Source organism: Acinonyx jubatus, chromosome C1, assembly GCF_027475565.1.
Source record: "Acinonyx jubatus isolate Ajub_Pintada_27869175 chromosome C1, VMU_Ajub_asm_v1.0, whole genome shotgun sequence".
NCBI classification, from domain to species: domain Eukaryota; kingdom Metazoa; phylum Chordata; class Mammalia; order Carnivora; family Felidae; genus Acinonyx; species Acinonyx jubatus.
In genome coordinates this window covers 84,381,287-84,393,371 of record NC_069381.1, presented here as the reverse complement: position 1 = coordinate 84,393,371, position 12,085 = coordinate 84,381,287, and the positions used below count along the sequence as shown (strand labels likewise).

General features: G+C 40.6%; 1 protein-coding gene across 8 annotated transcripts in view; it reads right to left on the bottom strand.

The window, feature by feature from the left end:
• CDC14A (cell division cycle 14A) overlaps positions 1–12,085 on the bottom strand; it is a 204,711-nt gene that overhangs the window by 181,594 nt on the left and 11,032 nt on the right. For all 8 annotated transcript variants that reach the window (XM_053214524.1, XM_053214526.1, XM_053214527.1 and 5 more), the window contains exon 3: positions 722–797. In XM_053214524.1, coding sequence (XP_053070499.1) covers positions 722–797 — 76 coding nt within the window. The remainder of the gene's footprint in view (positions 1–721; positions 798–12,085) is intronic.

Sequence of the window (12,085 nt, the reverse complement as noted above, 5' to 3'; positions counted from 1 at the left end):
GGTTAAGCGTCCGACTTCAGCCAGGTCATGATCTTGCGGTCTGTGAGTTCGAGCCCCGCGTCAGGCTCTGGGCTGATGGCTCAGAGCCTGGAGCCTGTTTCTGATTCTGTGTCTCCCTCTCTCTCTGCCCCTCCCCCGTTCATGCTCTGTCTCTCTCTGTCCCAAAAATAAATAAACGTTGAAAAATACAGATGAATACTGAATGTATGATCCAAATTCTGTCACAACAGGTAAAGTCCCTGTTGTATCACTACTAGCTCATCCATCCCACTTGGCTGCTAACTCTACAAAGATGACCTCCAAGAAATACATAAAAATTTCAATCTTGATCAGACAGGAAAAGCTTGAGAGCTACTGCGATGCCGTGATGAGTGCCTTCATCACCTGGTTTCAGAAAAACCATCCTAGGGAGGAATTTGATAGACTCATTAAACAGCAACCTGAAAGGTATTTGTGCTTTCTTTCTTAGATCGCTATTCCAATGACTTCATTCAGCTCACATTTCAATTCATCCTGAAAAATGGAAGAGGTTAACATGTCCTTTATGGGGTAATCAGGTGGATCAGTTTCAACTTCTCATTTATATGAGAGTAAACTACTCAAATAAATATCCAAAGATCAAGATTACCTAACTAAATGGTGTGTGCACGGCAGTCCCAGTGATCAGATTTCAAAGTTAAAATTTCCAATAACAAAATATAAACATCACCATAGTACTCACTTTCAGTTTCTTGTTTAGTTTACAGCAGTATCTGTACACCATTGCCAAGTTCAGAGGTCCAAAATCGGCATAAAAACTGGGATTTAAAAAAAAAAAAGCAGTATTTAGTAGAAATATAATTTTCAGGAACATCAATGCTCATTTTTACTTTCACTAAAATTGCAAATTTCAGTTATCTTCAGGAATATGGGTCATTATAAAACTGATTCATATACTCCAAATAACTAATGATTTCACCCAATTACCGTAACTAGTCTCTTAATAAGGAACTATTTGGACATTTTTGAGTTCCACCTTGTTTTATCTCCCTGCCAGGACACTCAGTAAAATGATTAAAAAGCAGGCCACAAAAGAAGCAAGATGAACATAACATGTGCATTCACTTCCGAGTTGGATTTATCACCTACTTAGTCACCAATTCTAACTACTCCACTCAAACTTTGCTCTCGGTTCTCAAGTATCTTAAACCTAGTGGTCTTCTGGCAGTTTTCTTCTCCTTGAGCATTCCACATTATATGACACACTGGCCCATCTCCCTCTCTGCAGACATCTCCAGGATACAGTCAGCGGTCTGCAGATCTCTCTTACCCACTATCATGAACTTCACTGATGACCCTACAGAAGAGCGATGGCTCCTACAAGTGAGACCCAGGATCAGTCTTTTCATCTCCAACCACCTCCGAACCTACATCTACAGGTCCTTCCATCACCTGGAACTTAGAACATCTAAAACTCAACCCATCTAAGGGAGCCTGGGTGGGTCAGTTAAGCATCCTACTTTGGCTCAGGTCATGATCTCACAGTTCATGAGTTCAGGACCTGCATTGGGCTCTCTGCCATCAGCACAGAGCCTGCTTAGCATTCTCTGCCCCTCCTCTGAACTTGCCCTGTCTCCCTCAAAAATAAATAAACATTAAAAAAAATGTTTTCTCGGGGCGACTGGGTGGCTCAGTCGGTTAAGCATCTGACTTTGGCTCAGGTCGTGATCTCATGGTTCGTGGTTTGAGCCCCATGTCGGGCTCTGTGCTGACAGCTCAGAGCCTGGATGGAGCCTGCTTCTGATTCTGTGTCTCCCTCTCTCTCTGGCCCTCCCCTGCTCATGCTCTGTCTCACTCTCTCTCTCAAAACTAAATAAACATTAAATTTTTTTTCTTTAAGAAAAAAAATGTTTTCTTAATAAATAAATAAAATCAACCCATATTTCCTTCAAATCAGCCCACCAGACTAAAAACACTTCTCGCTTCTCCCAGTTACTTGGGCATGAAACTTTCAATCACAAAAGGGCAACAAATAAATATCAATTTCATTCTCATTTATCAGAAAGGCTACTCCTCTGAGTCATCCCTTGCTTTTCTAGTCCTACGTTAGCAACAAAAGTGCAGGGGCTCTTCATTTCACATCCTCACTGTTTAAATTCCCTCTCCCCTGCCCAATCATCCTGTATTCCACTCCAGAGATTAATCTTCACAATATTCGCTTCTCACATATCTTCCCATCATTCAAAGGTGTGTAATGGCTCCTTACTCCCCTCAGAATAATTCCACAGCCCAGCAATCAAAGCCCTACATTTCATGTCCCTAGCTTCCAAGACGACCTTATCCCCTAATGGGTCCCATATGGAATCTGCATTTCAACAAACGCATCCGTTCCTTATTCCCAAATACTCCGTGCAAATTCTTAATCCAAGCCTCTGCTCACATTGATCTCCTTGCCTGGAGTGCCCTCCTATTTCTCTTTCTGTTCCTCTCTAGCTTCCTCAAAATCCCAGTTCAAATCCCACTTTTCCAGTCACCCTTAGGAAACACTAGCCTCCTCTCAAAGTTCCCCAAACTTACTATCTGAGACACTATCGCATGCTGTGAATTATCTTTAAGTGTAGATCCTACCTGCCCAACTACAGAGTAAGCCTCTCACACAAGGATTGTATGTTATACCTTACAAGCTTAGAAGAATATCCTGCTCATAACATTAAAACTTCAATGAATGAGTTCTCATTATGAATTTTTGCTCATTAATGCTCAAATTCAATTTAGCCTGGACCATAAATTTTCTAAATATCAACAAGTCTCAAAAAAAACCCATCCCCAAAAGACCTTTCTTTTGAGGGAGTCATTGAATTTTTTTCTGCTACCTAAACTAGAGTATCATAGATATGTCATTGCACTGCATCAAATCTGCCAGGAGCCACTTGCCTTACATAAGAATACTAAACTTGTATATTTTATCTACATTAAGCAAGTGTGTAATATTTTGGAACTTTATATTCCAGGTAACACCAAATTTTCCTGTCCCTATACACAGGCTTCACGAGAGTAAAAACACAGGGTTGCCAAAACGGAAAACGTGCAATGATTGGAAACAAAAGGATATTTATTGGGGCTCCGGGGTGGCTCAGTCAGGCATCTGACTTGGGCTCAGGTCACGATCTCATAGCTTGTGATTTCAAGCCCCACGTCAGGTTCTGTGCTGATAGCTCAGAGCCTGGAGCCTGCTTCGGAGTCTAATGTCTCCCTTTCTCTGCCCCTCCTCAGTTTGTGCACGTACTTTCCCTCTCTCTCTCTCTCTCTCTCTCTCTCAAAAATAAGTAAACTTAAAAAAAATAAAATAAAAAATAAAAAGATATTTATTTCTAAAGTCCCCAGTGTGATGCTGTGTTGTAAGTATAAACAAAACACACATGAATCCAAAATGAACTGTGCTTATTATACCTAATTACAGACCTGTCTTGGATGGTGAACAAGAATCCATTCAAAAGAATCAAAATGAAAAGAATATAAAATAAGCACCTACCAGCATGATTAAGGTAGTCCTAATTCTAACACAGATGTCCTCGTCCTTAAGTTATTGGAAGCAACGCTCTTAACTAATCTGTTTTTCCCCTACTCGAACATGACTGTTGACACTTGCAGAATGTTAAGGTAAATCTAGAATTTTTAATTATGGTTTTATCAGCATTTTAGATTCACTTTGAACAAATTTCAGGAAAGCACAAGGAATTTAAGGCATCTAATTCCATTTTTGTGCTAACCATTGGAAGCCAACTTCAATCTCAAACTCAAAGTTGTAGAGTTTCTAATTGCACAGCCAACTTAACCACATGTCATTTTGGAAGCAACACAGTTAACAAACATACCAGTTTCACCAAACATCAGATAAGTAAATTAGTATACTCCAAAAACACAGGAAGAAGTAAATCAAAGACACACTACATCCTTAAGTCGATTTGTACTGTCCAACATGGTAGCCATTAGCCACCTGTGGCTATTTAAACTTAAATTAATTAAAGCTATGCACCCTATGTCTATTGCAGCATTATTTACAATAGCTAAGCTATGGAAGCAACCCAAATGCCCATGCATAAATGAATGAATAAAGAAGATGTGGTGTGTATGTATACACACACACACACACACACACACACACACACACACACACAAAACAGTTGAATATTACACAACCACAAGAAAGGATGAGATCATGCCACTTGTGACAACATGGATGGACCTAGAGGATATAATGCCAAGTGGAATAAGTCAGACTGAGGAAGATAAATACCATATGGTTTCACTCATATATGGAATCTAAAAAAAATAATAATAAATGAATAAACAAAGAGCAGAACCAGAGGTATTAATACAAAGAGCAAACTGCTGGTTGCCAGAGGGAAGAGAGATGAGAACAGGCAAAATGGGTGAAGGCGAGAGGGAGATACAGGTCTGCAGTTGTGGGATGAATAAGCCACAGGGATGAAAGGTACAGCCTAGGGAATCCAGTCAATGGTATCGTAAAAGTGCTGTAGGGTGACAGATGGTAGCTACATTGGTGGTAAGTGCAGCATAATGCACAGAGAAGTTGAATCACTATGCTGCACACCTAAAGCTAACGTAGCTTTGTGTCCACTATATTCAAATTAAAAATGTTTAATTAACTATTAAAGTTAAATAAATTAAAAATTCAGTTCTCACATCATATTAGCCCATTTAAAGTATTCAAAAGCTACATGTAGCTAATGACTACTGATTTGGAAAATGAAAATATACATTTCCATCAATGCAGCAAACGTTCTGCACTGATAGAAAACACTGATCAAGATGAAAAGATAAAATGAGAACAAAAATAACTATACAACACTGGAGAAAATACCAAGTATCATGAGTGAGGTACAGATAAAGTGTTTGAAGACAGTTGATACCCTTCCCCTTCAGAGACCCACATATTTCCCTAAGTGAAATTAGGCTCTGGTAATTCCTACTCTCTTTTGTTCAAGGGAATCATATTTCCAAAAAGACAACTTGGGACCTAGAACAGGGGAAGATAGAAAAATAGAAAAGGATCCTGTCCCCACTCTCCTCTACTATCTCTCAAAGAAACAAGTTGCTGTAAGAGCATCAGATATCTACAATGAAGAAGGTATACCTCCATCTTGGCCATAGCACCATGTTAAAGGTAGAAGCAAAACAACCTGAACCCAGAGAATTTCCCATGTCACAAAATCTTGAAGCTCAAAGAGCCAGCTTTTATATTTCACAAAACGTGGGGTGAGCTTCAAGTCATACTAAGAAATTCAGTCAAAACCTATGCATAGCCAAGAACAATTTATTTTTTTTAATTTATGTTTTATTTTATATTTGAGAAACAGAGAGAAAGAGAGCACAAGCAGGGGAGGGCCAGAGGGCCAGAGACAGAATGTGAATCAGGCTCCGGGCTCCAAGCTGTCAACACAGAGACCGACACGGGACTCGAACTCATGAGCAGTGAGATCATGACCCAAGCCGAAGTTGGACGCTTAACCGACTGAGCCACCCAGGCGTCTCCAGCCAACAGCAATTTAGAACAGGTCTTCAAAAGTCAGAACTTCCACAGGCAAATACAAAGCCAACAAACTCTATCTTTTTTTTTTTTAACGTTTATTTATTTTTGAGACAGAGAGAGACAGAGCATGAACGGGAGAGGGTCAGAGAGAGAGGGAGACAGAATCTGAAACAGGCTCCAGGCTCTGAGCAGTCAGCACAGCGCCCGACGCGGGGCTCGAACTCACGGACTGCGAGATCGTGACCTGAGCCGAAGTCGGCCGTTTAACCGACTGAGCCACCCAGGCGCCCCAACAAACTCTATCTTAAGGCCATTTTATATATCCTTTCCTCACAATGCCTGCATTGCTAAGAATATAACTGCATTTATAATAATATTGTTTTATGTTTCTGTATCGTTTTCTGACTGTTTTCTAACTGATCCTGAAAATGTCAAGATCATTGAGGCAAAAAACGGTCACAGCTGCTTCCACCACTCTGGGTTATCACCAACTTTTGATATAATAAAATGCCATGAGTAAAGAAGACACCTTCCAACAACAGTCTCCTTTTCTTTCTTTAGGTTTTTATTTAAATTCCAGTTAGGTAAAATATAGTGTAGTATTAGTTTCAGGTGTACAATTTGGTGATTCAACACTTCAGACAATATTCTGTGCTCATCACAAGTGCACTCCTTAACCATCATCTATTTCACCTATCCCACCCCCCTGCTGCCCTCCCCTCTGGTAATCGTCAGTTTGTTCTCTACAGTTAAGAGTCTGTTTATTGGTTTGCCTCTCTCTTTTTTTTCCCTTTGCTCACTTGTTTTGTTTCTTAAATTCCACATATAAGTGAAATCATATGGTATTGGTCCTTCTCTGACTGACTTATTTCACTTAGCATGATACTCTCTCTAGCTCCACCCATGCCATTGCAAACAGCAAGATTTCATTCTTTTTTTTTTTTTTTAATTTTTGTTTAAGTTTATTTATTCACTCTGAGAGAAAGAGCACAAGTGGGGAAGGGGCAGAGAGCGAGAAGGAGAGAGAATCCTCAGCAGGCTCTGCACTGTCAGCACAAAGTCCAATGTGTGCCTTGAACTCACAAAACATGAGATCATGACCTGAGCCAAAGTCAGATGCTTAACTGACTGAGCCACCCAGGAGCTCCTCATTATTTGTTTTTTAATTTATTTTTACTTGTTTTGAGAGAGAAATAGAGAAAAAGGAGAGGACGGGAAGAGAGAGAGGGAGACAGAATCCCAAGCAGGCTCCACGCTGTCAGTGCAGAGCACAATGCAGGGCTCAAACTCACAAACCGTGAGATCATGACCTGACCCAAAATCAAGAGTCAAACGCTTAACCAACTTAGACACTCAGGCACCCCAAGATATCATTCTTTCTTATGGCTGAGTAATATTCCATTGCATATAAATTGCACATCTTCTTTATCCGTTCATCTATCAGTGGATACCTGTGCTGTTTCCATAATCTGGCTATTGTGGCTAATGCTACTATAAACACTGGGGTGCATACATTCATATGAATTAGTATTTTGTATTTTTTGGGTAAATACCTAGCAACAACATGCTTCTTCATAAGAATTCTCCTTACCAGCGGTGGGAGGAAATGGAAACACATTTAATAGGCCAGATCATTACTAGAGAGAAATATTAAAATACAAAAACCAACTGATATCAATTGAAGTAAGTCAAATGTGCTAAAAAGTATAAAATATGTACTTCAGCAACTTGCAAATTGCAACCAAGGCAAGAGAATGAAAAAGTTGGGCTCAGGGTAGAAGAGAAGAAATGGAAGGTCATCAACCTGGGAACAATGAAAGGGGATGAGAAATGGCAGAGAGCCCTGTAGAGACACAAGAAAGGAACGTGAGGGCTGAATGGGCTCCTAAGCCTGAAATTAATGACTCTACATAGAGTCTTCTCCATCCTGGCAATTCCCAGGAAGAGGCCTCCAGAGCCACAGCCAAGCAATGGCCACCTCTTTTTTCTTGGGTGGGGGAGAGATGGGTAATCTGGTCTCATGTGGGCTCATTTGGGCAAGGAAAACCGTGGATACATTATTTTATTATTTCAGAGTACCTTCAGCTTTCCCTCTAAATGAATGAATGACCGATCAAATGAATCCCTCTTATCTATTCGTAAATTTCCCCTTGTAGGTTGGCCAATTATGGGTCAATAACCAGAATGAAATTCATGAACTATTAAGTAAAAATCATTTCATCTATCTGTTATTCAGTAAGTATAAAAAGCTAAAATCAAACTCTTTCCTGTTTGGGAAGGAAAGAAATTAAAAGAATTGGAGTCCTGCAAGTGGGGAGGGTCATCTCCTTCTGAAGAGGACAAAGAAATGGGAGCCCAAGAATCAGAGCAAATGTAACCAGGGTCATCCACTACCCACAGGGTCACCCAGTACCCACAGGTCACCTAACACCCATAGTGCTGGTCCTACAGACTTGAAGGGAAAAACAAGTTGGACCTAGAAGCCTTTTTGTTATACCCCAAATGTCTAGCTCTTCTCACAAGATTTATGAAGTTTATGACATATCACTATTTTGTGTTTGGTTTTTCAAACAAACTTTAAGTGGGCCCATTCCCAGAGGAATCATTGCTTAAAGCACTCTTGTACCTTATTCTACATATAAGAACTTTCATCTAAAACTTTTCAACTCCTCAGCAAAAAGATGAGCTATATTCCAAGCAACACACATTCATTCAATACAATTTATAAGCACCCACTCTGAGCAAGGCACTATAAGTTAGCATATTAATCAGAGTGCTGACAATACAAAAAAAAAGGGGGGGGGTTACCTGCTTTATAAATAGGATGGAAAAATTCTATAAGGTCATTTTAAGGCGTACCAACTCATGAATTTTTTACCAGTGCTGCTGACAGTTTTTGTCCATTCATTGACTCACTCAAATATTTACTGAAAGCCTGCTGACTGCCATTCCTTACTCAAAAGGTGCTCACCACCTAATGAGAAGACAAGTAAATATGTTATCTCAGTGTGATAAATGCTAAGTAGCAATACCCTTCAAAGCACAGTGAGATTATAAGTGTGTGTGCATATAAATTTTTGGTGACATTAATCAGCTAATACCTTCCCTATCTCTGGAATATTATCCACACTCCTCCTTTCAGATGATAAAGCTCCTATACATGGCTGAAACCCCTGATAATCAAATTTCAAAAAGGCTTCAATTGATCAGCAAACATTAATCTAAGATCAAAGTATAGTCCAAAGCCCTTACAGCTCAAGGCTTATGCTCAAGCCCTTGTAGCATAACAAACCACAGTCACATTGATGTTGTCTGCCTGGGAAGAGAGTCGGCACATGGAAGAAGTTCCCCAGCTCCATTCAGTCAAATAGAGTCTGACAGAAAACTAAAGACCATTGGGAAGCAAAGGGTTCTAGTCCCTACCAGATCACTCAATGTCCCTGGGCTGGTGCCTTAGCCTCTCTGGGACTCCACATCTTCATCTATCAGATAAAGCTCCTGAAGTAAGACTTCTAAAGTTCTTTCAAATATAATATCATATCATATCATATATCCAATTTCCAGCCATTATAGACTATAACATATATTGTACTATATATTATGTGTATACATGTGTGTATATATACATTTACATGTATATAAAATAGACTCTAAAGAGTCTAAGACTCTAGTTATACATATCGGACAAACCCATTCAACAGTTCACATGTTTCCCAAGGGCTAGTCACCCTATTTGATACATTCTGCCCTCTCAGGGTGTTGATTCTGGGTACAAAGGCATTTCCCTCAGAATATCCCCTCCAGGAAGGGGAAGAACCTTACAGCCTTCTCCTTGAAATTCACTATGCTTTCTGCACAGCTGGGGAACAAACCCACAGACCAGAAAGAGGCTTCATATGGTAGGAAGCTTGATCTCATTACCCTTTACTTATCTGCGTGAAGTTTGACATTTGTTGAGATGACAAAGTAAGGAGAGAACCCCAATATCCACTCTGACTCCTGTTCTTTGGTACATTAGTTTAGGTTTTTAGGAAAGACCAGGTACACAACACCAGAAGTATGAGGAAGCGTCCTCCACTTTGTACGTTCTTAACCTGGGGTGAATAGCAAGGCCCTGCTGCTGCTATAAAATGGGTTAGTGTTGCAACTCTGCCTTAAAGCCAAACAACAGACTAGATGGTATCAAGGAACCTTCCAGCATCAGAGTCTGTCATTCTGTGACTTCCCTCTTTGGAGCAAGTCAATGAATGAAAACCCCCTTTGAGACTCACAGGAATGAAAACAATACATTTCTTCAGGAATGCACAGCTAAAATTAAAATTCACTCCCACAGAAACATTCTCAAGCAGTATAAATTAACCCCTTTATTCAATGGCAGGTATTAAAGGCAAGAGGACTATGGGGACAGTATCCTTGTGGCTTTGGTAGAAAACAGAAGAATGACTGATGTCCTGTACATAAAAGACTAACCTTCCTCACATTTCATAAAGCAAATAAGGCCTCGAAAAGGAAAATAATTACTCTAAAATCCAGTGATGATCATATTACCTCTCTAAGCTCTTGGAATTAAAAGCAAAACTCGCACACTTGCCTGTGAGGCCCAGGGTGGTGCAGCCCCTACCTATCTCTCTTTGGGGCTTCATTTCCCTCATTTTATTACTAGTAAGCTCCAGCCAAGCTATTTCTTTTAGTTCCTGCCTCAGACTTTAGCACATCACCCTCCCAGACCTAGTTAACATCTACCTACCCTTTAGGTCTCAGCTCTAGTCACACTTCCTCAGGGGATTCTTCCCTGATCCCTCTCCCATGCCCACCTCTTAATATTTGATTAATATCCTCCCTACCCATCCCCCCACCCCGGACTATAAGCTCCATGAACACAGGGCTGGGTTCAAATGTGCTCACTGTTATATCCCTAGCACCTGGCACACAGATGGCTGAGTAATGAATGAAAGATTGAGACGTGGTTGGTTCATCTGCAAAAAGTACTGCCTGTTACAATTTAACCCTTCTAAACTGTACACCAGGTTCATGTGGGGAGAGATACCAGATATCACATTGTACTAGCTTTGGGTGCACACTAAGACCAATTAGACAAAATTGACAAAAATGACCTAAGAAGGAAGGGCAGTAATGGGGACAGAGAATAGCAAGATGACCCGCCTCTCTAGTGCAGGGTAAGGTCAGGAACCCAGCCCTACCTTCTCCCCTTCAGCTTGTATCTTTATTACCGGCTTATTCCCAGGGCAGCCTCCAGAAGTAACTCCCAATCTAAAAGACTCACCCCCACTATACATCAGCCCAATTCCTTTTTTCTTAGGAGCCCCTTCAATTCTGAGAGTTTGCCATGTTAAAATCATCTTATGCCTTTACTTCTGGGTTTTCCAGAGCTGCAGGCAATCTGCTGTAGGGCTTGTGGAACAAGACACAATGTTTGACAGTAGTGAGGGTCTTAGCAGAACAGGAAAGGCAATATTTTGATATTTTACAAGCCCACCATTCACGGCTCCCTAGAAGAGACCTTTTTAAACCTTTTTATCTCACAGTTAGAAACAAATAAAATGTTTTTAATGTTTCAGATTAATTCAGCTGCAGAGAACCAATAATCAACTACCAGGAGTCGTGCAAATGCTGTATTAATACCAGACCCTCTTAAAAGATAGAGAATTGTACAGAATAAGACATCAGTTATCCAAGAATCTCAAATTCAGAAATCTCAATCTGGAATAAAAATGAGAATCACAGTTGGGCACCTGGGTGGCTCAGTAGGTTAAGCATCTGACTTGGCTCAGGTCATGATCTCACAGCTTGTGGGTTCAAGCCCTGTGTCAGGCTCTGTGCTGACAGCTCAGAACCTGGATCCTGCTTCAGATTCTGTGTCTCCCTCTCTCTCTGCCCCTCCCCCATTCCTGCTCTGTCTCTCTTGCTCTCAAAGTAAATAGTAAACATTAAAAAAGTTAAGGGATGCCTGGGTGGCTCAGTAGGTTAAGCATCTGACTTGGCTCAGGTCATGATCTCATGTTTTGTGAGTTCAAGCCCCATGTCAGGCTCTGTGCTGACAGCTCAGAGCCTGGAGCCTGCCTCAGATTGTGTCTCCCTCTCTCTCTGCCCTTCCCCTGCTTGTGCTCTGTCTGTCTGTGTCTCTCCCTCTCTCGCTTTCTCAAAAATAAACCAAGATTTAAAAAAATGAGAATCGCAAGTAAGCCAAAAACAAAGTCATGTTGTTTCTTCTAAAGCCTGCCACAAAATCCAGGCCCTTTAGCTGCATATATAAGAGAGTCCCATTCTCATGCTGAGTCTAGTTAGTCTTATTTTGTAGCAAAGGCTAATAAAATGTGATGTCCGGTTTCCATACACATAGTATATTAGACTCATCAGACGGATCATAGAGAGGAGGCGGCTATTAGAGGCTGGTACATTGACGGTAATGCCAAAAGCAGCACCTAAAACATACTCAACTCATAGCAGTTAGTCACCAATAAAAACTGAATAAATTAAAAAGACTAAAAGACACAAGATGTTTAGCAAACAGGCACCATCTGCTACATAAGC